Genomic DNA, 23,811 nt, shown 5'->3' with positions numbered 1-23,811 from the left:
GGAGGCCCTGAATTGCCAGGATAGCACCTACCCCCCTCAAATGACCCCTTTTGGAAAGTAGACGCCCCAAGAAATTTAAAAAGAGTCATGATGGGTATTTTGCAGATATCATTTTTTTCTCACAGGGTTTTGAAATATAAAAATAGAAAAGAAAAAATATGTTTTTGTTTTCTTTCTTCATATTCCAAAAACTTGTGGCAACAAACAAGATCTGCAAAATACTCACCATGCTTCTTATCAAATTCCTTGAGGTGTCTACTTTCCAAAAAGGGGTCATTTGTGGGGGGGGGTGCTATCCTGGCATTTCAGGGCCTCCGAAACTGTGATAGGTAGTCAGGAAGTGTAATGAGGAAATAAAGTTCTTTAAAAGCCTGAAGGTGCTTATTGGATTTTGTGGTCCTGTACTTGGCTAGACTGCCAAAAAGTCTCTAAAATGTGGTACCCCCATTCTTGGGAGAAGTAGCAGAATGTGTTTTGTGTAGTAAGTCCACATATACCCATGGCATGTGTGAGCAGTAATTCATTTAAGTGACAATTTTGTGTAACGAAAATAAATTCTTCTATTGACTCAACATGCCTCTCAGCAAATAGTTTGGGGTGTCTACTTTCCAAAAAGGGGTCATTTTGGGGGGTGGGGGCATTTTATGCCCAGCATTAGACATTTATGCCACACATCATTCACTCTTCTAACCACCTGAAGACCAAGCCTTCTGACAGTTTTTGTTCACATGAACAAAATCAGTATTTTTTGCTAGGAAATTACTTTGAACCCCAAAACATTATATATTTTTTTAAAGCAGACACACTAGTGAATAAAATGGTGGGTGATGCAATTTTTTATGTCACATAGAACTCACTCAGCGATTTTTCAAATGCACACTTTTTGAAAAAAATTTACTTTTCTTACTTTTAATGCACAAAAACGCAATATATTGGCCAATTATTTGGTAAAATATAAAAGATGATGGTATGCTGAGTAAATAGATACTAAAAGTTACATGCTTTAAAACTGCACATGCCCCGTGCAATGGTGACAAACTGCATACATTTTTAATATCCATAGGCAATGCTTTAAAAACCTTTACAAGTTACCATTTTAGATTCACAGAGGAGGTCTAGTGCTAGAATTACTACCCTTGATCTGATGTTCACAGCAATACCTCATATGTATGGTGCAACTGCTGTTAACATACCAGCACAGGGTCAATGCTCGCTCAGGCAGGTGAGCACGCAGGGGGGGGGGTGCTTTTTGTTTAACTTTCTTTGTCTTTTTATTATTTTTACACTGTCCCTTACATTTTTTTTTTATCACTTTTAATGCTATCACAGGGAATGCAAATATCCCCTATAACTTCGTGATGAAATGCTCATAGCTTCCGATTTCTTAGAATATAGAGATGATTGGCACCATTCTGGTCTACAATCAGCTCTATGGTCAGTTGGTAGAAACTCCGGCTGCATTCTCAGGTTCCCCCAATGGCACGGGACTGCCCGAGAAGGCAGTGGAAGGCAGTTGGGTAGTTGGGCATTGTCTCCTGCTGCCTTTAAAAGCAATCCTGCAGCTAATTAGCCACTAGGATTGCTTTTACATGAAAGCCAATTGCCGGCTGAAAAAAAGACCAACAATTTTGAGAAAAAATTATATTTTGGACTTTTTGCTATTAAATGTCCAGTAAAAAAATGTAAAAATCAAATTTCATCATAAATTTAGGCCAAAATGTATTCTGCGACATGTCTTTGCTAAAAAAAATCCCAATGCGTGTAAATTAATTGGTTTACGTGAAAGTTATAGTGTTTACAAATGGCGGTATAGATACTGGAAATTTTTTTTTATACTAATAATGGCGGCAATCAGTGGCTTATGGCGGCTATCAGAGACTCATGGCGGCGATCAACGACTTATAGCAGGACTGCGGCGGGTGCAGTGTGCACAAACTGACAGGGAGGGCTGTTGGTAAACAATGCCACCCTCCACTCTGTTGGTGATCGCCAGTGATCAGCGGCGCGGGTAGGGCGCACGTGCCCCCTAACCGGAAATGCAGAATCACGTATATTCACATGATCCTGCGCACAGGGGCCACCCTGTGTAAATCTACTATAGGGTGGTCCTTAAGCGGTTAAGGCTCAATGCACACTAAGATTAAAAAAATGCCAGTTCCCTTGGCAGAATAAAAATGCTCATATAGAGCGTTTTTGTACAATGTTTAGGTGTATTTAGGAGTGTTTAGCGTTTTTTTCTGCCAGAAAACTCAATTCAAGAATGCAAACCAAAAGGGGTTTTTTTCTGACGCTAAACGCTGAGCTTAAAATATGCCTCTAAATTTCCTGTTGTGCATGGACACATAAGATAACATTGACCTGCTTCTACAGGCAAAACACAAAAATCCTGTAGAAGCTTGAGTTTTTGAAGCCAGTGTGCATGGAGCCTTAATATGAACGCAGCTTGATCTAATTTAGTAGCTTAGTAAACATACACATTTCAAAATGAACATTTTCTTTACTAACTAAACAGTCCCTAATCATTTAGTAAAAGTTGAGTTCATAAATGTTGATTTGCTAAAAACCATTTAAGAAAAGTTACAAAGGTATGAATCTACCATAATAAAGTTTCCTAAATTCTCTTCAATGTATATAATTTAGCTGGAGGATATTTTTTTTCAACAAAGTGAAGCTTTACTCTAAATGTATTCCTTAATTTTAATTTTCTTCTCTCTACAGGAAGCAAGCATTATGCTCTTACCTAACAAATTACATCTACATACCTGTATAGTGTGTGTTATTTTTATAACAAAACAAAAAATGTCTGCTATTGTTTCACAGTAAGTATGTGTGCTGGATTCCATAAATCAATGAACATACACTACTATACAACATAACTCATTCCAGACAATGACAGAGCTTCTGGCAGAGCCCTGTCTGCGACCCTCTGTATTGTCAGCTGAAAAACAATGAATTTACAACAAATTACTACCCATGTTTCTTTTATGATCAATAAAAATAGCTGTATATTTAAGAAGGAAGGATGTATAAAGCCATACATTTTCCAGATCAGACAACAAAACAGTATTTGTACAACTGGCCATGTGTTGTGAGCAATGCCAAAAGAAGGTCCTTTAGTACCAAAGGTGACAAGGCTAAAGTGCTCCCCTCCCCCACTCTGAATTGTGAACTACTTCAGCAGCATATGCTGCAGGTCCTGCAATGTCTACCTTTTTGCACCCTTTTCCCACTGAAGGGTTCGAGATGGCTTTTCTGCCTGCCCCTTGGCCTGGTTGTGAGCAGAGCTGGATTACCCACAGTGAGACTTAGGTATCCTTTTATGAAACAGAGATCAGCAGCGATCCTAAGGATCATTGCTGATCTCAGATCATTAGTGGTTTAAGAAACAGAGATGATCAACGGAGAGCATGTTCTCCACTGATCATCTCAGCACACAGATGGCCAGTGTATGAAGGAGCGATGTCAGCCCTTCACTGGCGATCTGTGTTCTCCCTCCAGATTCTCCAGCCCAGAGCTGCAGAATCGGGGGAACCGCAAACGAAGGAGCGGTAAATGGTGTTTGACTGATCTCTTACTGTAAGATTACAGTTAACAGCAGCCGTTTTCTGGCGTTCAAAGCATTTGTAGATCACTTCTCTTCTCATTCAGAGAAGCAATCTACACCGCTTCATAAAAAGGCATTCAGAGAAGAACTGTCTCCTCTGATAATGCCAGAGAACTGAGCAGCGGTCATTTACTGCCGCATGATAAAAGGACACCTTAGACAGAAAGGGGGGGGGGGCGCCAGCTGTCTCTCTTATGTAGCTCTCTAGTTGCTCATCTGTTGGCTTACTACACAGTTGACTCCATGTACCATAGCAAACATTAGTAGTGGCTTGTGTTGCTGTATTTCTCTCCACTTTTGATGTCACCCAAACAGCCTCAGACCTTTCTCCTCTCCTTGCTTGTCCTAACCTGCATGTGGTCCAAAGGTGACTTCCCTCCATCTTCTGCAACTGTTGCGTTACTTTGGGCACTCTGGCGGTTTGCTGTTTGCAGGACATACTTGACCATATATTACTGAACTTGTGTTCAGGAATTCTATACCCTGATAAGATAGTTAACGGATACCATTAATTATTTAATGCAAGAGAATGAAAAGGACTGATTGATCAAATATATGATCAATATTTTCAGTCAATGCATATGTTTTATGTCTTGTTCAATATTTTAATTGATGATGAATCGCTTGTCATGATCACTCACAAATAAATCAATCACAAATCACTATATGTATGGCTACCTTTAGATTAGGTCCTGATCCTTCAGTCTAGAAGAGTGAATAATCTGTTCAACATGCATGTCACAGTGAACATCAGGCAAGGATTTCAACATTTCTTTTGAGTCAGGTGAGGATGGGCACAGATCTCTTCACTCAGCATTTTATGGGAGATTTCTTATGGGCAATCATATTCACAATCTATTGCCATAAGAATCTGATTTATGAGCATAAGTAGTCACAGAGCAGTCACATACTCCTTTATGAATTGCACCTTGGCCTTACTAAGTAGAGGAAGCTTCACTAAATACTATAAGGGTTATTTACTAAAACTGAAGGGTGCAACATCTGGTGCAATTCCGCATAGAAACCAATCAGCTTCCAGATTTTATTGCCAAAGCTTAATTGAGCGAGCTGAAGCTAGAAGAAGCTAATTGGCTACCATGCACAGTTACACCAGATTCTGAGTGCACCAGCTTTAGTCTACCCCTATGTAACCCTGTTACTAACTCAGGGATAACATATTGACAGCATCCTGTAAAAGAAGAAGATGAACAATCACCATTCTAGTGGGTAGAATCTCTCCTGTCTTGAAGAGTTTTGGGCACCAATGTTATTCGAAACTTCAGGGTGTGTCAGATATCAGGTCCCCTTCACAGCGTCCAGCAGGCAGCACAGGACACAGAAGTGTCAGACAGGAGTGGAGCCAAGAACTCTTCAAGACAGTAAAAATCCTACTCACTGCAGTGGTGCATATCCATCTTCTTAATTGAGTTAGTGACACAGTCATGTTAAGCTGTTCCTAGCAGAAATGTAGCGGTTGCCGATATCTATTAACTACAGTAGACATGCACAGTGGGGAAATCAGCATTCTAAGCTTTAACACTTTGGCATCTTTAATTACTTGATATAGCAATATGCTAAGTGTGAATTGTAGATATAATGAAATTCATGCATGTCACATTATAATGCCACACTGGTGTCCAGCAGTATTTTCCTTCTGTATTAGTTCATCATATATTAAAAAAAATGTGTTCAGTTGTGTGATTTTATTCAGTAAAGTCTTCCTCTGTCTTGTCAATTTTTCAAGCACTAAAGACAGATATGGAAGTAGGGGGACACAAAGCAATCACCCTGCCTATGACACTGACCTTAATTTGGCTTTGGTGTGGCGTGTTAAAATATGTAGTATTTCTAAATGTAGTGGGTCAGATCAGAGTGTTATAATCAGATGTTTGTGCCCATTCCCTAGCTCTGCTAGTCTGAACCTCATTTTAATACTCTATACTTTGTTTTATTGTATTGTTTCCTATATATTGTTGCAACTGCAAGCCTGGCCTTTTCACTATCTGGCTAAATGAAAACATATCCCACCAATAATATTACTAAGTCTAGTGGAAAGCCTTCCCGGAAGACTGACAGATGCAAGAGTAGCAGATGGTGGACTATACCTTTACTTTCCCTGTGCTTTAAGAGCTGTGCAGCTGTTTGAATGTTTTCAGTGGTAGGAACTATACGTTATTATTCTTATGCTGCAATGCACTCTTGTATTCAGTGGAAATCACAAACCTTTACGGAAACACTGTGACTTGAATAGGCAAGGTGATATTGTCACCTGAACTTGCTTTTTCTAAAACTGATGTTTACTTATGGCAATTTTTACATAGCTACATTGGTCCACCTTGAACCAATGTAGATATGTATTTACCATACCTATGGGATTCCTGCGTAAGCTGGAAAACACTATAGTAGGCACCGCTACTACAATGATTGCCACTAGCTTTCAAGTCCTATGGCCAGCAGCTGCCCTGATGCTTACTGAACACAGGAAGTCACTTGCTCAGGAACCATTCAGAGAACAATCTGCATTTCCTCAATTAGTGCAAAATGTTCTCTGATTTGATGAGGTGGAGATTGTGACATCATTGCTCTGCCTCTCTACCTCATCCAATCAGAGAAAGCTTTGCAGTCATTGAGAATATGAAAAGCATTTTCTGAATAGCAACCATGCCAAGCAAGCAACCTCCTTTGTTCACAATGCAGCAGGGCACCTGCTTGGCATGGGACCCAAAAGCTAATGGAGTCACTGTAGTAGCAGTGCCTACTACAGTGATTTTCAGCTTCCTCAGGGATCTCAGAAATGGAACATACATACTTACATTGGTTTAAGGTGGACCAATTGAACTATGTAGAAATTGCCATACCTAAGCTTCAGCATTAAAAAGTCTGTTGTTTACAGAGCTCAACAGCTCAAGTTGAGATTTACACATCAGAGTATGTAAAAACAAAACTAAAACAAACTTAAAATATAGCATTCTTTGGGGATTAAACATTTACCATACACAGGATCTTCGTTAAAAATAATAACACATCTATATAGCGCAATTTTTTTTGATACAATACATACATTTGATGACCTTAGGGTACAATACAATATTCTTCTCTCCTGTGTGAATCACTGGTTTTGCAAGTCCATTGGGCAGCAGTCCAAGATATATTCCTTTACTTCTCACAGATTCCAGAGTTACTGACCCATTTTCATAATTTCTTTCAACTTTGAAATGACAGTAATCATCTCCTGTGCCCTGTAATAAAACTGCTGATTAGACATGTTAGAACAATAAACAGGATTGCTTTGAACCACAGGCAGGCCCAAGGCAAGTATTACATAAGTGGGCTGTGATTTCCTGTTTTATTAGCAAATGAGCTTGAGGTGACTGTAGCCATATTAGTACACTTGCAACAAAAACAACTGAATACTGTTAGTGATCCTTTTTTTTTTATTTGCACTCACATTTCAATATTCAGGACAAGCTTTTCTGACTTTCTCTTCTTGTCAGTCCAAGCATTACTGCTTGGACTGAGAAGAAGAGAATGTTCTGAAAGCTTGTTCTTAAAATTGAACTGTTGGTGCAAACAGAAGTATTATGTAGAGTACTCAGTTGCTTTAATAGGAAAGGATGAAATACAGAAGCTGACAATTGTACCTAACATTAAAGTGTATCAAAGCCAAAAGTTTGTTTTAGTTTTGGATAGAATGATTAGGGTTAGAACACTTGGCAAGTTCTTATTGCTGTCTTTGTCCCTACCAGAGAGATTCGCTCTTTTGGTGACCATTGTCCCTGGGGCTGAAATAGAAAGAAAATCTAAAATTCTGAGATCTTATACAAATGTCTACAATGTCTTCAGGGTGGAAAGTGAAGGGAAATTTCTCAAATGGGACACAGATGGCTAAAGAAAATCTGACAGGAGTTTTTTCATTTGCTACTCTATCCAAAAAATATTTTAGGTTTCATTTAACACACTGTAACTTGAAGTAATACATTTATTAATTTGGTAAGTCAAGAAGTTCCTCTTGAAACTACAATCCTCATCTATAAAAGTTCAGGGTCTTCAATCTGAGAAATAGATATGACTAACATAGAAATGCAAAATGCTTACCTCTCCATCACATTTGCCATTCTTTATTTGGAGGTACTTTCTGGGCCATGTTACACTTTCAAACATACACACTGCAGAACCAATTTTGTGGACTCTCCAATATGATTCCACATTCTGTTTTCCAGCTCCAGTGCAGGACCCATCATGTCTCAGACACAATGCCTGACTCCAGTTAGTGGCGAGGAGTATGATAGCACCACTGTGGAAAATTCCCTGAAACCCAAACATAAACATATCTACTGATTCAAAATGTCATTCTCATTTCTGTTTCACAAAGAAAACAGTTCTCAATTGTACTGATCTAAATTATTTTTTCAATGACATGGATCTCATTTATTAAGAAATCTATCTTGTCCTTCCTGTTTGAATTCTGCTTTTCCTATTTAACTGGGAAGGTTGTAGTATTAGACTAAATTGTCCAGGGGAGCTTCTTGGGTGTAAGGAGCTTGTCCGAAATCTTGGCACTTGCCTGTTACTGTCAAATGTTCCAATTATAGGATGAATGTAACAATAAGATGATGAATATTTAGCAATGTAACCTGTCCCTGACATGTTTGTTCTAGAGTCAAACGGCATTGCATGTACAGCTTTTTCCAGCTGCTACAGTGCGCAGAAAGTCTAAGGACTGAAGAAAAGAATGAAGACACAGAGAAGACACAGGACTGGCACTTTGAATTCCTTAATAACTGGTGAAGAGCAAACACAAGATTCTCTGCAGTTGGGAACCATTACTGCCAGGATATAGATGAGGTCAATTCTGCTTACAGTTGTGTGCTTAGGTATTGCACCTATCTCTCAAACTACTCCTCTTATGTTCACCAAGCAATATTTAAAAATAAATCAAAAGCGACTGGCACCTAGTTATTTTATTGACCACTACACTCTGAGGTTCTGTCTCTGAGACGATCAGCAGCTAGTTTTCATTTGTGTTTAATACTGGCTAAATGTGATTCTGACCCTGAAGGGGATAGCATTACATGTATGATTTCTGGTTGGATAGAAAGAATTTCTGACCCTCTATCTGTACCATTTAATCCAGTGCTGCATCAGTTTTGAAACATGCATGCTGTTTCTGCGCATTTTTAGCAGTCTTTACCAGGCTTTATCTATTGTACACTACTAGCTAGGAAGACAAGTGTGCAGGAAATACATTTTTATTTGGTAGTGGATTAGTATTTGGTCCTGAGACACTACTGATGGTGACACTGAACAATGATCTTCATTCTTATAATAGAGTTTGTAGTGATGTTTGGTTGGAGCCTGTTTGTGGGATCCATTGGGTGGGGGTTTGAACAAATCCTCTATTGTGATGATGGTCATTTTGTTCCTTTCTATAGAAAGTTCTCTGCAGACACACAGTCTATTCCCTTTTTAGGAGACAACATTTGAAATGTGAGCCAAAAAGTATTTTTATTCTACTGGAGAGAACTTTGTTTAGTCAGTATACTTTTTTATAAGTACTGTATATAATACCCACTTATGTATAGGGAAAATATACAGTGGGCTACCAATGAGCTATAGATATGAGTAGTTTTATTTTCAGAACAAAATGCATATAATGCAATAAATTAAATATTTTTGTATGTGTAGGCTTTTTGTTTATGAATTCCAAAGTGCTATATTTTACAGTAACAAAACTAATGCTTAAAACTAAGGATAACAGAACTTCAAGGAACATTAGACTCAATAATACTATCACCCAAAATATTGGCTAAAGGATACTGAGAGGTCTGCTGAGAGTTTTATAGTTTATGCAATAAGAAACAGTGCATCATATTTAAGTACACATTTCCAGATTCCTCTGCAGTGAAAGAAACATATATTTATTTTGCTTAGCAGAAAACTATCATGTGTATATAATCATTATTATTATTTCAACATTTGAAATGCATCTATTGTTGTTATACCAAAAATATATATTTTTTAAAGTGAGGAATTTAGTTTAATGAGGTATGAGATACTGTAGGTGAACTAAAGCACAAGTTATCTTAAAAACAAAGTGACCATCCAAGTTATACAAACTTTTCACCTTTACGTGCACAGCAAATTCTTTGCAAATGTCAGCATAGCCTGTAGTGTTGTCATCTGCAGGTTCACCATCACTGTTAAAGGAAATGATCATTCCTGGCATTCTAGTAGATTCCAAAGTAACACATCTGTTTAACTGAATATGAACCAGCAGCTCACATAGAATGCCACTATTTTCCTGTATAAAAACACAGCATGAAACATAATGATGACACTCCAATCTAGGTAATATACAAAGCATTTTCAGTGTGTGCATATTTTGAGTTATTAGTAAAGTATTTATCTAAAAATATTTTGATACCTCACATGTGTGGTGCAATCACTGTTTTCATATGCATGTGGGACGTGCGTTTGCATTCGCATTTGTGCATAAGCACAAAGAGATCTGAGGTCTGTTAGACTCTACATCTCTCCTCTGCCCTCCAAAGCATCTAATAAAGTTCATCAGTTTGATCATATGTTTTACAAGCTGCTATCGGCTTGTAAACAAACAGAAACCGAAAGTGACAAAAATCCATCCGGCTTCTGCCATCATAGCTGGAGTTCCTCCCACTCTTCCTAGTGCATCTGATCTGAATGGGCTCCCCAGTGGAATGGGGGAGCCCAGTAAAGGTGGCAAGTGGTGGTGGGACCTCCTTCCGCCGCCTTTAAAAGTGGTCTATATAGTCACTCGGATCACTTTAACAGAAAGGCCATCCACTCTAAAAGTGATACTATGATCATGGCTGCAGCTGCAGTCATGCTTGTGATATCACCACTCCCATCCAAGGACGTACATATGCACATGGCGGACCAGAAGTGGTCAATCACTTTTGGACATAATTGGATACTTAAATTGAACAAAGCTTTACCTTATTCACTTTCTAAGCAAATCAATCTTTAAGTTTGCATTGTGAGCAGGATCAATAAACCATAACCATTTTATTGCCTACATATATAATAAGCACATATGCTTAAAGTGGTTGTAAAGGCTGAAGGATTTTTTACCTTTATGCAGTCTATGCATGAAAGTAAAAAACCTTCTGTGTGCTGCTCCTCCCACAGCCCCCCCTAATACTCACCTGATCCCCCTCTCAATCCAGCGATGTGCACGGGAGCCTTGGCTGTCCTGGGTCTCTCTCTCCTCATTTGCTGAGACAGCAGTGGGAGTTATCGGCTCTTGCCACTGTCAATTACAGCCAGTGAGCCAATGAGGAGAGAGTGGGGGCGGGGCCAAGATGTGGCTCTATGTGCCTTTTGGATTTGTTATCGGGGGCTCTGGTCAAGGGGGAGGAGCACCAACGGGGGACCCAAAAAGAGGAGGACCAGGGCTGCTCTGTGCAAAACCATTACAGAGAGCAGTAAGTATAACATGTTTGTTATTTTTTTAAAGCAAAAAATGAACCTTTAATATCACTTTAATGTTAATATATTCATAAAAGCCATGATTGAAAAATCTAAGGAGATAGTTTAAAAATATGGCAAACACCTCTTGCATCCAATCAAATGCAGGCACTGGTTACGTATTCTGACAGCCATTTGAACAATGGCTGCAGTGAGAGATTCTTCCATCCATGCTGTCTATTATGAATGGAGGAATCTGTTGGATTTATTTTGTTAACTAACTGAAATAACGAAATCTGTATATGTATTGTCAGCTTTAGGGAGTAACGGAAAATCTCCTGAAGGGTTTATTCACACATGCAACCAAGAGATGGTAAAAAAAAGAAGCAGCAAGGGCTATTGTAACTGAGACCTAACACAGCCACAGGCAGCAAAAACATATGACATGTGTTCTAACCCTTCCTGACTCTATCCGAACTCTAAAATACATTTTGGCTAGCATTCTCCTTTAATAATTGTTAACATAAGTTAGTCGGAAGAAATGTACTATATATATGTATATTTTTTTTTTACCATTTTATAAGAAACTTGTATATCGTTTAGCTTTGCAGTCTCCTTGAAAAATAAGTTTGACCACATTATGTATAACAAAAACATAATCAGTACAAACAGAATATATTTTCTGTATTGTCCTATAGGAGTCATAACTTATTAATATAGCAGTAACAACACATCCCTGCAGCACAAGTTTACATGAGGTGGTTCATCATACATAGATGACATGATCTGCTGTCAGGTTATAAGGAATTGTAATGAACAGCATTCTGCCACGGCAAAAAAAAATCTAATGCTATAGACTGTACAGAATATTTATAACACGTATGTTTCGGAGCAGACTGCAATCATAATACTTTTATACAGCCTTAAAAAGAAAACATATTCTTCATACCATTGCACTGGCTATTCCCTTGTCAATTGCCAAAGCAAGATTTCTGATGTGATGACTTCTGAAAACACGAACATTTCCTCTTTTTACCAATACGTCAAAAAAACCTGCAGGGTTTTAGAAAACTTTCTGTTATTAAAAGTATGAAATGTACAAATACTACAAAATGAAGCAAGGTGTTTACATGGTGTTATTAGAAAATGTGGCCACATATATATATATATATATATATATATATATATATTTACATGTATTTTCTTTCTGTAGATAATTTAATTTAAGAACCTTGTATTACAATAAACATTTACTAGTCAGGATAGCCACAAAGCTCTCCTTTTCTAAAATGTTATCAGGATCGGACAAAATTATGATTATGTAAGTATTAATGCATAAACGAGAGTGTAGCCACAGGTTACAACACAATGTATGTGTGTGAATATATTGAATGATAATGTTTCAAGTACATCTGTCATGATGGAAAATGGGGGCTCCCTCTGAAAATACTAGTTGCTTTGCTGTGTCTGGCTTCTATTTGTCACAGAATCAGAACAAGCATGTTGCAACTGAGGGTCAACGTAAAAGGTAAAGCCAGTTAAAAAAAAGTCAGAACTACTTATTACAATACTTTCTGAATCAGAAATCATTGCATCATCATGACAGCAAGTCAAGCAGTGTTTTCAGGACAGATCAACATTAGGAGCCTACATATTTCTCTCACTGCCGATTCCCTTTAAGCAGTAAATGTTTAGCATTTGGATCTTTTTGTTCCACAATCATGCAATGGTAATTGGTAGCTTTAGGAATCTGATACTTAATTCCAGCAAATATTCAGATTTAGAATGCATTATTTATTAAATATATAATTTTCTGACAAAAGTTGGGTCTGTATGGTATAAATGCTTAAAGTGGAACTACACTCCCAAAAGGAAGTAAGTTCCACTTTAACAGCCCCCCCCCACACACACACACAGGCAGAATTGTGAGATTTTTTTCCTTTTTCTTTGTTAATTGCTGTACCCATCCGCAGTCTGGCTGAGACCAGAATGATGTGTACCTGGTCCTTCAGCCCTCTGGGATTGGTACATAGAGTAGCCAGGGGGCAGGCTGTGGGTGGGTCATCATAGCTTGCTGTCTACATCTGGAACAGGCAGTCAGCTAAAGAAGACTAAGATGAAGGCCCCCAGAACAGAAGACCACAATGGGACAGCGCTGGATGCACTATTAGGGTGAGTATGTTCTTTAAGAAGAATTAAAGCTCTACAGGTACATGATAAAGAACATGTGGGAGAGAGGAGTTTAAGATTGCTTTAATGTAAAAAAATTGAGTACTTAGATAGGACAAATAAACTTAAATAAATCCTTAAACTCATGTTGTTAACATGTTTACCTCTTCTTATTCACATAATTATCCACAGTAATAAAAGAAAATCTTTGTGGTATACTATGAGACAATCATACCTTTAAAGCGGAGCTCCCCCCACTTTAAACCTTTGTCCACTGCTCCCCATTAAGGATTGGCACCTTTGGGGAGCGGGGGGGGGAGCTCCCTGAATTTGACAGGTACCCGCTCCCACTTCCGCTACGACTGCCTAGGCGATTGGAAGTGGAAGTTGCCCTCCCTCCCTCTCCCTGTAGTCTTCTGGGACACATGACAGATTCCAGAAGACTACGTGGCCATTCACAAAGTGCAGGTCTTCTTGTGCATGCGCAGTAGGCACCCGGCTGTGAAGCCACAAGCTGTCACAGCCGGGTGCCCACACTGAAGATGTCGGCGCCAGGGAGAGAAGATGGCCAGTGAAACCAGCTGTGGTGAGGACACCGCTGGACCAAGTGACACATAATATCTGTATTTTAAGAGTCAGCAGCTACAGTTTTTGTAGCAGCTGACTTTTTTTTCAGGCAGAACTCCGGTTTAAACAGGTTTTTACCAACCCATAGGCCATCTTTATCTTGATGGCAGTAGAGACTGGTCAAAGCTTGTTCACATTTATGATAAATCTTATTTAAATAGGCTTACACTTACATCAAGAAGACATGCCAATGACAAGAAGATATAAGTATGAAAGACAACCAGCTTAAGCCCTTGGCACAAGTGCCTTCCGGTCCTTTAAGAGTTTTAGATGCTTGGAAGCGGTGGGGAGGGGGGGTTGTGATCATGTGACTACCGAGATTGGCTGTCAGCATTCACAGTGTATATAATCCGTATACTTTGACGTAGACACTTTCATGGTTTGAACACTGTATGCAAGTGTTACTAGTGTTTTTACGCACTTGTTCACATTTGTTCACGCTTGATTCCATGTTTTATGGTATTACACTATGTGAGTTCTCTTTTCTTTGAGGTCTGATCCTCAGGAACAATTGGGACTATCACTTTGCTGGATAATACTTTGTGGACTGTTCTTTAGAGGACTTCATATATTTTGGACATTATTTTCGGACACTATTATTATTAGAATTTATCTGTCATATATTGCTATTTATAGTAATCAGCACTTTATATATGTTTTGATTCACATGATACCTACTTGCAATTGGGAGCTTTCATTTAGCAGCCGGTAATTGTGCCAGGAGTGTGCACGGTGACCACTCTTGGCACAGTTCTGTTTCTTTTGGGTACGAATATATGCAGCCGCTCAATGTTAATGCCCACCTACCGAGAGGTTGCATATATGCGTTCGATTGGTGGGAAGGAGTTAAATGTACTGATAGATATAATATGTATACGAGCGCACCTAATTGCAGCAGCTATACATCAGGTTACCATACACCTTAAAAATACCATAAATCAAAAATGTAGCGCTACAGACCCAAGATATTCCAATGAAGACAGATAGGTAATTCATATGAATAAACAAACATAACAGTTCATAAAAAGGGTGACTTTCAGTGATTTCTTCTCTGTCCTGCACTTCTGGTGCTCAGGCGTTGTGCAAAATAGTGCTGAGAGAATGCACACTCACCAGAACGCCCAGGAAAATGAGCGTTTAGTAATTATATTCCCCTTAGAGACATCAGCCGGTCAGGATAGGATAGTATGCTAGCCTCCCTCTAGAGCTCCTGGAAGTTACTGTGTGATCCCTCGGTAGGTGGTCTGTGGACTTCTCCTTGAGGACCACATACGTTCCTTACCCAGCGATGGCTGCAAATGAATACTCCCCAAGGGAGTCAAAACAAGGACGCCTCCATAGTGTAGTAGGTGATAACAGAGGTTTTTATTACATAAAGCATCCAAGGTACACAGCGGTGTATACAAAAAACGGACTGACCGTCCAGTGGTAAAGATGGCCGCCGGAGCTCCACGATGCTCCGGCGGCGTGACGTCACGGCGTTCCTGGCTCCCCCTACGCGTTTCGTGCACACGCACGTCGTCTGGGGGGATTTGCCAATGAACGCCGAGCCGTGCGTCGTACATTTATATGCTATGCGCATGCGCAGTAGAGAAGGCTCCATATTCTAGAAGTGCGACCTGAAGACACCCGGATACCGATATGGGCGCCATTTTTCATTAGTTCCATTGCTATAATAACAGCATGTCAAACCGGCCAGCTGTCATTATTATTAATAACAGTACTACAACCCCTTAATGGTCTCACTTCGGTATTTAATCCAACTGCCAATTTCATATATATTAGGTAAGTACCTTCCAATTGACCAAATTAGAGGGCAAGACAAATCAATGCAGTATGTATAGCGCTAGCATATAAACCACTCCATAAAATTCATGTACATATAATATTCATAAAAACAGAGAACCTACTAGTAAGCAACAAAATAATGGGCATACATAAGTCCATACTAAAAATATACATAAAAATTGTACATAAAATAATACAAATGACTGTATCCTTTTAATTGTTAACCAGTGCCAATCAGTGACACTAGAAATATAAAACTAAAACTGAACCAAGGAACAATATACGAAAATTACGATAAAATAATATCATCATATCCTATTCTCTCAATATGACGATAAAACATCCATAAAATACAATAAAAAGAGAGGATCCATAGAGTTTTAACTATTTCTGATAAAACAATTTAGATCTATGTCTATATTGTGGCCTTTAGGGTGTAAAGTCTGCAACTCATATATCCAGCGTGTTTCGAGTTGCGAGACTCCACGCAATTTATTTACTCCCCTCCAATGGGGTTGTACTATATCTATCCCAACAAACTGTAAAGATGATGGGTCATTTTTATGCTTACATTTAAAGTGATAAGACAATGAGTGATCTTTATACCCCTTTTTAATGTTGTTGATATGTTCTCTCAGTCTATCACGTAGGCGTCTGGTAGTACGTCCCACATACTGGAGTTTGCAAGAACATTCAAGAAGATATACCACATTTTTACTATAGCAGGTTATGCATTTATCTAATTTATACGTTCTTCCTGTGGTATTTGAAGAAAAAGTAAATTGTTTCTGTTTCCTTACTTTATTCGTCGTACAAATAACGCACTTGTTACAAGGAAAAAAACCTGTTATGTTCGGTGCAAACGTGATCTTCTCTGGGGGGTTGATAACATTAGGTGCTAATCGGTGTCTTAATGCTGTAGCCTTTTTATATATAACTTCCGGTTTAGCCGGAAGAATTTTGGAAAGGATGGGATCCGCCAATAAGACATTCCAATTTTTACTAATAATGTGCTTAATGGCCCTATGCTGTATAGAATATGTGGTCAGAAAAGGGCAAGATAGTGCCTTACTGGTCATTCTTTTATCCTCCAGTAGTGCACTTCTGTCCATATTAGCCACTTGTTGAATGGTGTCATCGATTTTTTGCTGAGGATATCCTTTTTCCAGGAATTTCATCTTTAAAGTATCAGCTTGCCTATAGTATGTATCCAATTTAGTACAATTCCTGCGTATTCTTGTGAATTGACCTTTCGGAATGTTTGCAAGCCATGCAGGGTGGTGACAACTTTCTAGCGGGATGAAACTATTCCTGTCGGTTTTTTTGAAGAAGGATTCAGTCATGATCATACCATTATCATTAAATAATGTCAAATCCAAGAAATGAATGTCTGTGTTGCTATATGTATAGCTGAACGCAATATTAAGTGCGTTATCATTAAGTGTTTTAAAAAAATTTTGCAAAGATTCCTCCTCCCCATTCCACAATAAGAACACGTCATCTATAAATCTTTTATAAAATATTAACTCTGGCCACTCTCTTGCATAAATTAAAAACTCCTCCCAATATGCCATAAAAAGATTTGCTAGGCTGGGGGCAAACTTCGCCCCCATCGCCACGCCTTTGGTTTGCAAGAAATATTTGCGATCAAACCAGAAATAATTATTCTGCATTGCGAACTGCAGTAATGTTAAAATATATTCAATATGTGAAGGAGATAAAGTGCTATAGGCGTCTAAAAAATATTTGGCGGCGTCCATCCCATCTTCATGTGCAATATTGCTGTATAAGGATGTGACATCCGCTGTGACTAAAAAGGTTTGAGATGAGATTGTAATGTCTTTAATGTCATTCAAAATGTGCTTAGTGTCCTTTAGAAACGACGGAGTTTGTGTGACCAGTGGTTGTAGGAAATAATCTATGTATTCTCCTACTTTGGAAAGTAATGAGCCTATTCCACTTATAATAGGCCGTCCTGGTGGTTTCGTCGGATTTTTATGCACCTTTGGGAGTATATAAAACACTGGAAGTCTGGGGGCTGATGGACACAAGAAATCTTTTTCTTTTTTATTTAGTATACCACTATCAAATCCCTTTTTAATGATATTTTTCAAACTTTTTTTAAAAGTTGATAAAGGATTCCCAGGAAGGCGGGTATAAGTAGTAGTATCATTCAAAATCTTATAAGATTCCTCTAAGTAGTCACGTTTGTTGAGTATGACCACCCCTCCTCCCTTATCCGCTGGTCTAATGACCAGGTCTTTTCTTTTCAGGAGGAGGTCAACTGCTTTCTTGGTGTCCAAGTCAGGGGCCTTTCTAATATTTAGTCCCTCCAGATCTTTTAATACTAATTCTTTGAAGATATTCACATAGGATCTGGACTGGGGTGGGGGATTAAAAGTTGAGGCATTCTTTAGTGTAGAGTGGTAATTATTATTACTCTGATCGTAATTATATGGATTAGAGTGAAAGTATCTTTTTAATGAGAGTTGTCGTGAGAATTTGTGAATGTCAATGTAAGTTTGAAACTTATTTAACTTCTGTTTAGGGGCAAACTTAAGCCCCTTGTCCAGAAGTTTTAATTCAGGTTGCGTAAGTACTATATCACTCAAATTAAAAATCCCTTGACCAGCTACGTTTTCCTTCTCTTGCCTGTTTCTGTTGACCCTTTTCCCCCCCCCTTTTCCCTCTCCGGAACCGCTTCTTTTCCGAGACCCTCCTTCCCCTAAAAAATGAACCTGAGGTGTTCTGTTCGAGTCATAATTATATGGCACTCTTGGTGGTGTCTGCTGATAGTTCCGATTGTCATAATAATCCCTATTGAATTGTGGATTAGATGGTTTATTAGAGTACATAGGCCCTTGGTTATAGTGCTTAGGAAGCGCTGCTGCCCCCTGGTGGCGCGGATAGTGATTAGCGTTTGAGTTATAATTCTGGTGGTGTTGCCTAGGGGATGCTACCGCTCCTTGCTGATGGGGGTAGGGATTCCTATTCTGATAGTACTGTCCACTGTTAGACTGATTGTGTTGTTCATGTGATGGATGCCATTGCATATTCCGTGTCCCCACATTTGGATCATTAAGAGCTTCATATCTATTTGATGTTGGTACATTATATTGATTGAACTGTTTATTGTGTTTAGGAGATTGATATTGTAGATGTGAAGGTTCATATCTAACATTAGATTGTGTCTTTTTAGGCTTCTTCTTATTAGTATCAGTGGGGTTGGTCACTACTTGTGACTTCTCCTCATCTGATTGCCACCTAAACACTACATTTTCTTGATAGTCTTTAAAATCCCTCGCATATTTCCTCTTTTTCTTTATTTTTTGTTCTTTCTCTATGTTGTCAAGGTACTTCTTGACTTTATCAGATTCTTTATTGTACTCATCCGTACCTTTAAATGGAGTGAGTTTCTCTCTAATAACATTAATTTCAGAGTCTAGATAAGTTAATTTCTTCTTTTTTCTAGTAATTAGAAATTTTATTAGATCCATTCCCGCTTTATTAAAAAATTGGAACCATTCTAAAAGACCAGTGTCATCCATGTATTCAGGAGGGACATCCCACCTAAGTGAACGGGGAACCATACCCTCCTTGAGATATTTGTCTAGAAATGATACATCCCAAAGGGTTCTGACCTCAGCGGAGGTAAGATTTTGTAAATGCAAGAACAGGCCCCTAAGGTCATCTCTTGTGTCATCAATCGTATAGACATCCTCAGAGATGATAGATCTAGACAATCTCATCTCGAAGATATCCGCCATAATTGTATATATTCTAGAAGATCTGGTGGTGATCAAAAAAATGTTATAATCTGGGAGGTGCTGCTCAGAAACTGAATGGTTAAAACCAGGTAAAGAAAAAATATGTATACGAGCGCACCTAATTGCAGCAGCTATACATCAGGTTACCATACACCTTAAAAATACCATAAATCAAAAATGTAGCGCTACAGACCCAAGATATTCCAATGAAGACAGATAGGTAATTCATATGAATAAACAAACATAACAGTTCATAAAAAGGGTGACTTTCAGTGATTTCTTCTCTGTCCTGCACTTCTGGTGCTCAGGCGTTGTGCAAAATAGTGCTGAGAGAATGCACACTCACCAGAACGCCCAGGAAAATGAGCGTTTAGTAATTATATTCCCCTTAGAGACATCAGCCGGTCAGGATAGGATAGTATGCTAGCCTCCCTCTAGAGCTCCTGGAAGTTACTGTGTGATCCCTCGGTAGGTGGTCTGTGGACTTCTCCTTGAGGACCACATACGTTCCTTACCCAGCGATGGCTGCAAATGAATACTCCCCAAGGGAGTCAAAACAAGGACACCTCCATAGTGTAGTAGGTGATAACAGAGGTTTTTATTACATAAAGCATCCAAGGTACACAGCGGTGTATACAAAAAACGGACTGACCGTCCAGTGGTAAAGATGGCCGCCGGAGCTCCACGATGCTCCGGCGGCGTGACGTCACGGCGTTCCTGGCTCCTCCTACGCGTTTTGTGCACACGCACGTCGTCTGGGGGGATTTGCCAATGAACGCCGAGCCGTGCGTCGTACATTTATATGCTATGCGCATGCGCAGTAGAGAAGGCGCCATATTCTAGAAGTGCTACCTGAAGACACCCGGATACCGATATGGGCGCCATTTTTCATTAGTTCCATTGCTATAATAACAGCATGTCAAACTTGTAACAAGTGCGTTATTTGTACGACGAATAAAGTAAGGAAACAGAAACAATATACTTTTTCTTCAAATACCACAGGAAGAACGTATAAATTAGATAAATGCATAACCTGCTATAGTAAAAATGTGGTATATCTTCTTGAATGTTCTTGCAAACTCCAGTATGTGGGACGTACTACCAGACGCCTACGTGATAGACTGAGAGAACATATCAACAACATTAAAAAGGGGTATAAAGATCACTCATTGTCTTATCACTTTAAATGTAAGCATAAAAATGACCCATCATCTTTACAGTTTGTTGGGATAGATATAGTACAACCCCATTGGAGGGGAGTAAATAAATTGCGTGGAGTCTCGCAACTCGAAACACGCTGGATATATGAGTTGCAGACTTTACACCCTAAAGGCCACAATATAGACATAGATCTAAATTGTTTTATCAGAAATAGTTAAAACTCTATGGATCCTCTCTTTTTATTGTATTTTATGGATGTTTTATCGTCATATTGAGAGAATAGGATATGATGATATTATTTTATCGTAATTTTCGTATATTGTTCCTTGGTTCAGTTTTAGTTTTATATTTCTAGTGTCACTGATTGGCACTGGTTAACAATTAAAAGGATACAGTCATTTGTATTATTTTATGTACAATTTTTATGTATATTTTTAGTATGGACTTATGTATGCCCATTATTTTGTTGCTTACTAGTAGGTTCTCTGTTTTTATGAATATTATATGTACATGAATTTTATGGAGTGGTTTATATGCTAGCGCTATACATACTGCATTGATTTGTCTTGCCCTCTAATTTGGTCAATTGGAAGGTACTTACCTAATATATATGAAATTGGCAGTTGGATTAAATACCGAAGTGAGACCATTAAGGGGTTGTAGTACTGTTATTAATAATAATGACAGCTGGCCGGTTTGACATGCTGTTATTATAGCAATGGAACTAATGAAAAATGGCGCCCATATCGGTATCCGGGTGTCTTCAGGTCGCACTTCTAGAATATGGCGCCTTCTCTACTGCGCATGCGCATAGCATATAAATGTACGACGCACGGCTCGGCGTTCATTGGCAAATCCCCCCAGACGACGTGCGTGTGCACGAAACGCGTAGGGGGAGCCAGGAACGCCGTGACGTCACGCCGCCGGAGAATCGTGGAGCTCCGGCGGCCATCTTTACCACTGGACGGTCAGTCCGTTTTTTGTATACACCGCTGTGTACCTTGGATGCTTTATGTAATAAAAACCTCTGTTATCACCTACTACACTATGGAGGCGTCCTTGTTTTGACTCCCTTGGGGAGTATTCATTTGCAGCCATCGCTGGGTAAGGAACGTATGTGGTCCTCAAGGAGAAGTCCACAGACCACCTACCGAGGGATCACACAGTAACTTCCAGGAGCTCTAGAGGGAGGCTAGCATACTATCCTATCCTGACCGGCTGATGTCTCTAAGGGGAATATAATTACTAAACGCTCATTTTCCTGGGCGTTCTGGTGAGTGTGCATTCTCTCAGCACTATTTTGCACAACGCCTGAGCACCAGAAGTGCAGGACAGAGAAGAAATCACTGAAAGTCACCCTTTTTATGAACTGTTATGTTTGTTTATTCATATGAATTACCTATCTGTCTTCATTGGAATATCTTGGGTCTGTAGCGCTACATTTTTGATTTATGGTATTTTTAAGGTGTATGGTAACCTGATGTATAGCTGCTGCAATTAGGTGCGCTCGTATACATATTTTTTCTTTACCTGGTTTTAACCATTCAGTTTCTGAGCAGCACCTCCCAGATTATAACATTTTTTTGATCACCACCAGATCTTCTAGAATATATACAATTATGGCGGATATCTTCGAGATGAGATTGTCTAGATCTATCATCTCTGAGGATGTCTATACGATTGATGACACAAGAGATGACCTTAGGGGCCTGTTCTTGCATTTACAAAATCTTACCTCCGCTGAGGTCAGAACCCTTTGGGATGTATCATTTCTAGACAAATATCTCAAGGAGGGTATGGTTCCCCGTTCACTTAGGTGGGATGTCCCTCCTGAATACATGGATGACACTGGTCTTTTAGAATGGTTCCAATTTTTTAATAAAGCGGGAATGGATCTAATAAAATTTCTAATTACTAGAAAAAAGAAGAAATTAACTTATCTAGACTCTGAAATTAATGTTATTAGAGAGAAACTCACTCCATTTAAAGGTACGGATGAGTACAATAAAGAATCTGATAAAGTCAAGAAGTACCTTGACAACATAGAGAAAGAACAAAAAATAAAGAAAAAGAGGAAATATGCGAGGGATTTTAAAGACTATCAAGAAAATGTAGTGTTTAGGTGGCAATCAGATGAGGAGAAGTCACAAGTAGTGACCAACCCCACTGATACTAATAAGAAGAAGCCTAAAAAGACACAATCTAATGTTAGATATGAACCTTCACATCTACAATATCAATCTCCTAAACACAATAAACAATTCAATCAATATAATGTACCAACATCAAATAGATATGAAGCTCTTAATGATCCAAATGTGGGGACACGGAATATGCAATGGCATCCATCACATGAACAACACAATCAGTCTAACAGTGGACAGTACTATCAGAATAGGAATCCCTACCCCCATCAGCAAGGAGCGGTAGCATCCCCTAGGCAACACCACCAGAATTATAACTCAAACGCTAATCACTATCCGCGCCACCAGGGGGCAGCAGCGCTTCCTAAGCACTATAACCAAGGGCCTATGTACTCTAATAAACCATCTAATCCACAATTCAATAGGGATTATTATGACAATCGGAACTATCAGCAGACACCACCAAGAGTGCCATATAATTATGACTCGAACAGAACACCTCAGGTTCATTTTTTAGGGGAAGGAGGGTCTCGGAAAAGAAGCGGTTCCGGAGAGGGAAAAGGGGGGGGGAAAAGGGTCAACAGAAACAGGCAAGAGAAGGAAAACGTAGCTGGTCAAGGGATTTTTAATTTGAGTGATATAGTACTTACGCAACCTGAATTAAAACTTCTGGACAAGGGGCTTAAGTTTGCCCCTAAACAGAAGTTAAATAAGTTTCAAACTTACATTGACATTCACAAATTCTCACGACAACTCTCATTAAAAAGATACTTTCACTCTAATCCATATAATTACGATCAGAGTAATAATAATTACCACTCTACACTAAAGAATGCCTCAACTTTTAATCCCCCACCCCAGTCCAGATCCTATGTGAATATCTTCAAAGAATTAGTATTAAAAGATCTGGAGGGACTAAATATTAGAAAGGCCCCTGACTTGGACACCAAGAAAGCAGTTGACCTCCTCCTGAAAAGAAAAGACCTGGTCATTAGACCAGCGGATAAGGGAGGAGGGGTGGTCATACTCAACAAACGTGACTACTTAGAGGAATCTTATAAGATTTTGAATGATACTACTACTTATACCCGCCTTCCTGGGAATC

At 39.0% G+C, this 23,811-nt stretch overlaps 1 protein-coding gene across 1 annotated transcript in view; it reads right to left on the bottom strand.

Moving 5' to 3' along the window:
* LOC149461351 (lipoxygenase homology domain-containing protein 1-like) overlaps positions 1-23,811 on the bottom strand; it is a 392,516-nt gene that overhangs the window by 291,539 nt on the left and 77,166 nt on the right. The window contains exons 12-15 of the mRNA XM_089678445.1: positions 12,000-12,103; positions 9,729-9,905; positions 7,700-7,912; positions 6,666-6,843 (exon numbers count right to left, since the gene is read on the bottom strand). Of these exons, the coding sequence (XP_089534571.1) occupies positions 6,666-6,843; positions 7,700-7,912; positions 9,729-9,905; positions 12,000-12,103 (672 nt within the window). The remainder of the gene's footprint in view (positions 1-6,665; positions 6,844-7,699; positions 7,913-9,728; positions 9,906-11,999; positions 12,104-23,811) is intronic.

The sequence above is a fragment of the Staurois parvus genome, unplaced genomic scaffold (genome assembly GCF_062004578.1).
Source record: "Staurois parvus isolate SC_StPar_1 unplaced genomic scaffold, SC_StPar_1.0 ptg000205l, whole genome shotgun sequence".
In the NCBI taxonomy this organism is placed as follows: Eukaryota; Metazoa; Chordata; class Amphibia; order Anura; family Ranidae; genus Staurois; species Staurois parvus.
The sequence above is the reverse complement of the archived record's forward strand: the minus strand, read 5'-3'. Positions and strand labels throughout refer to the sequence as shown.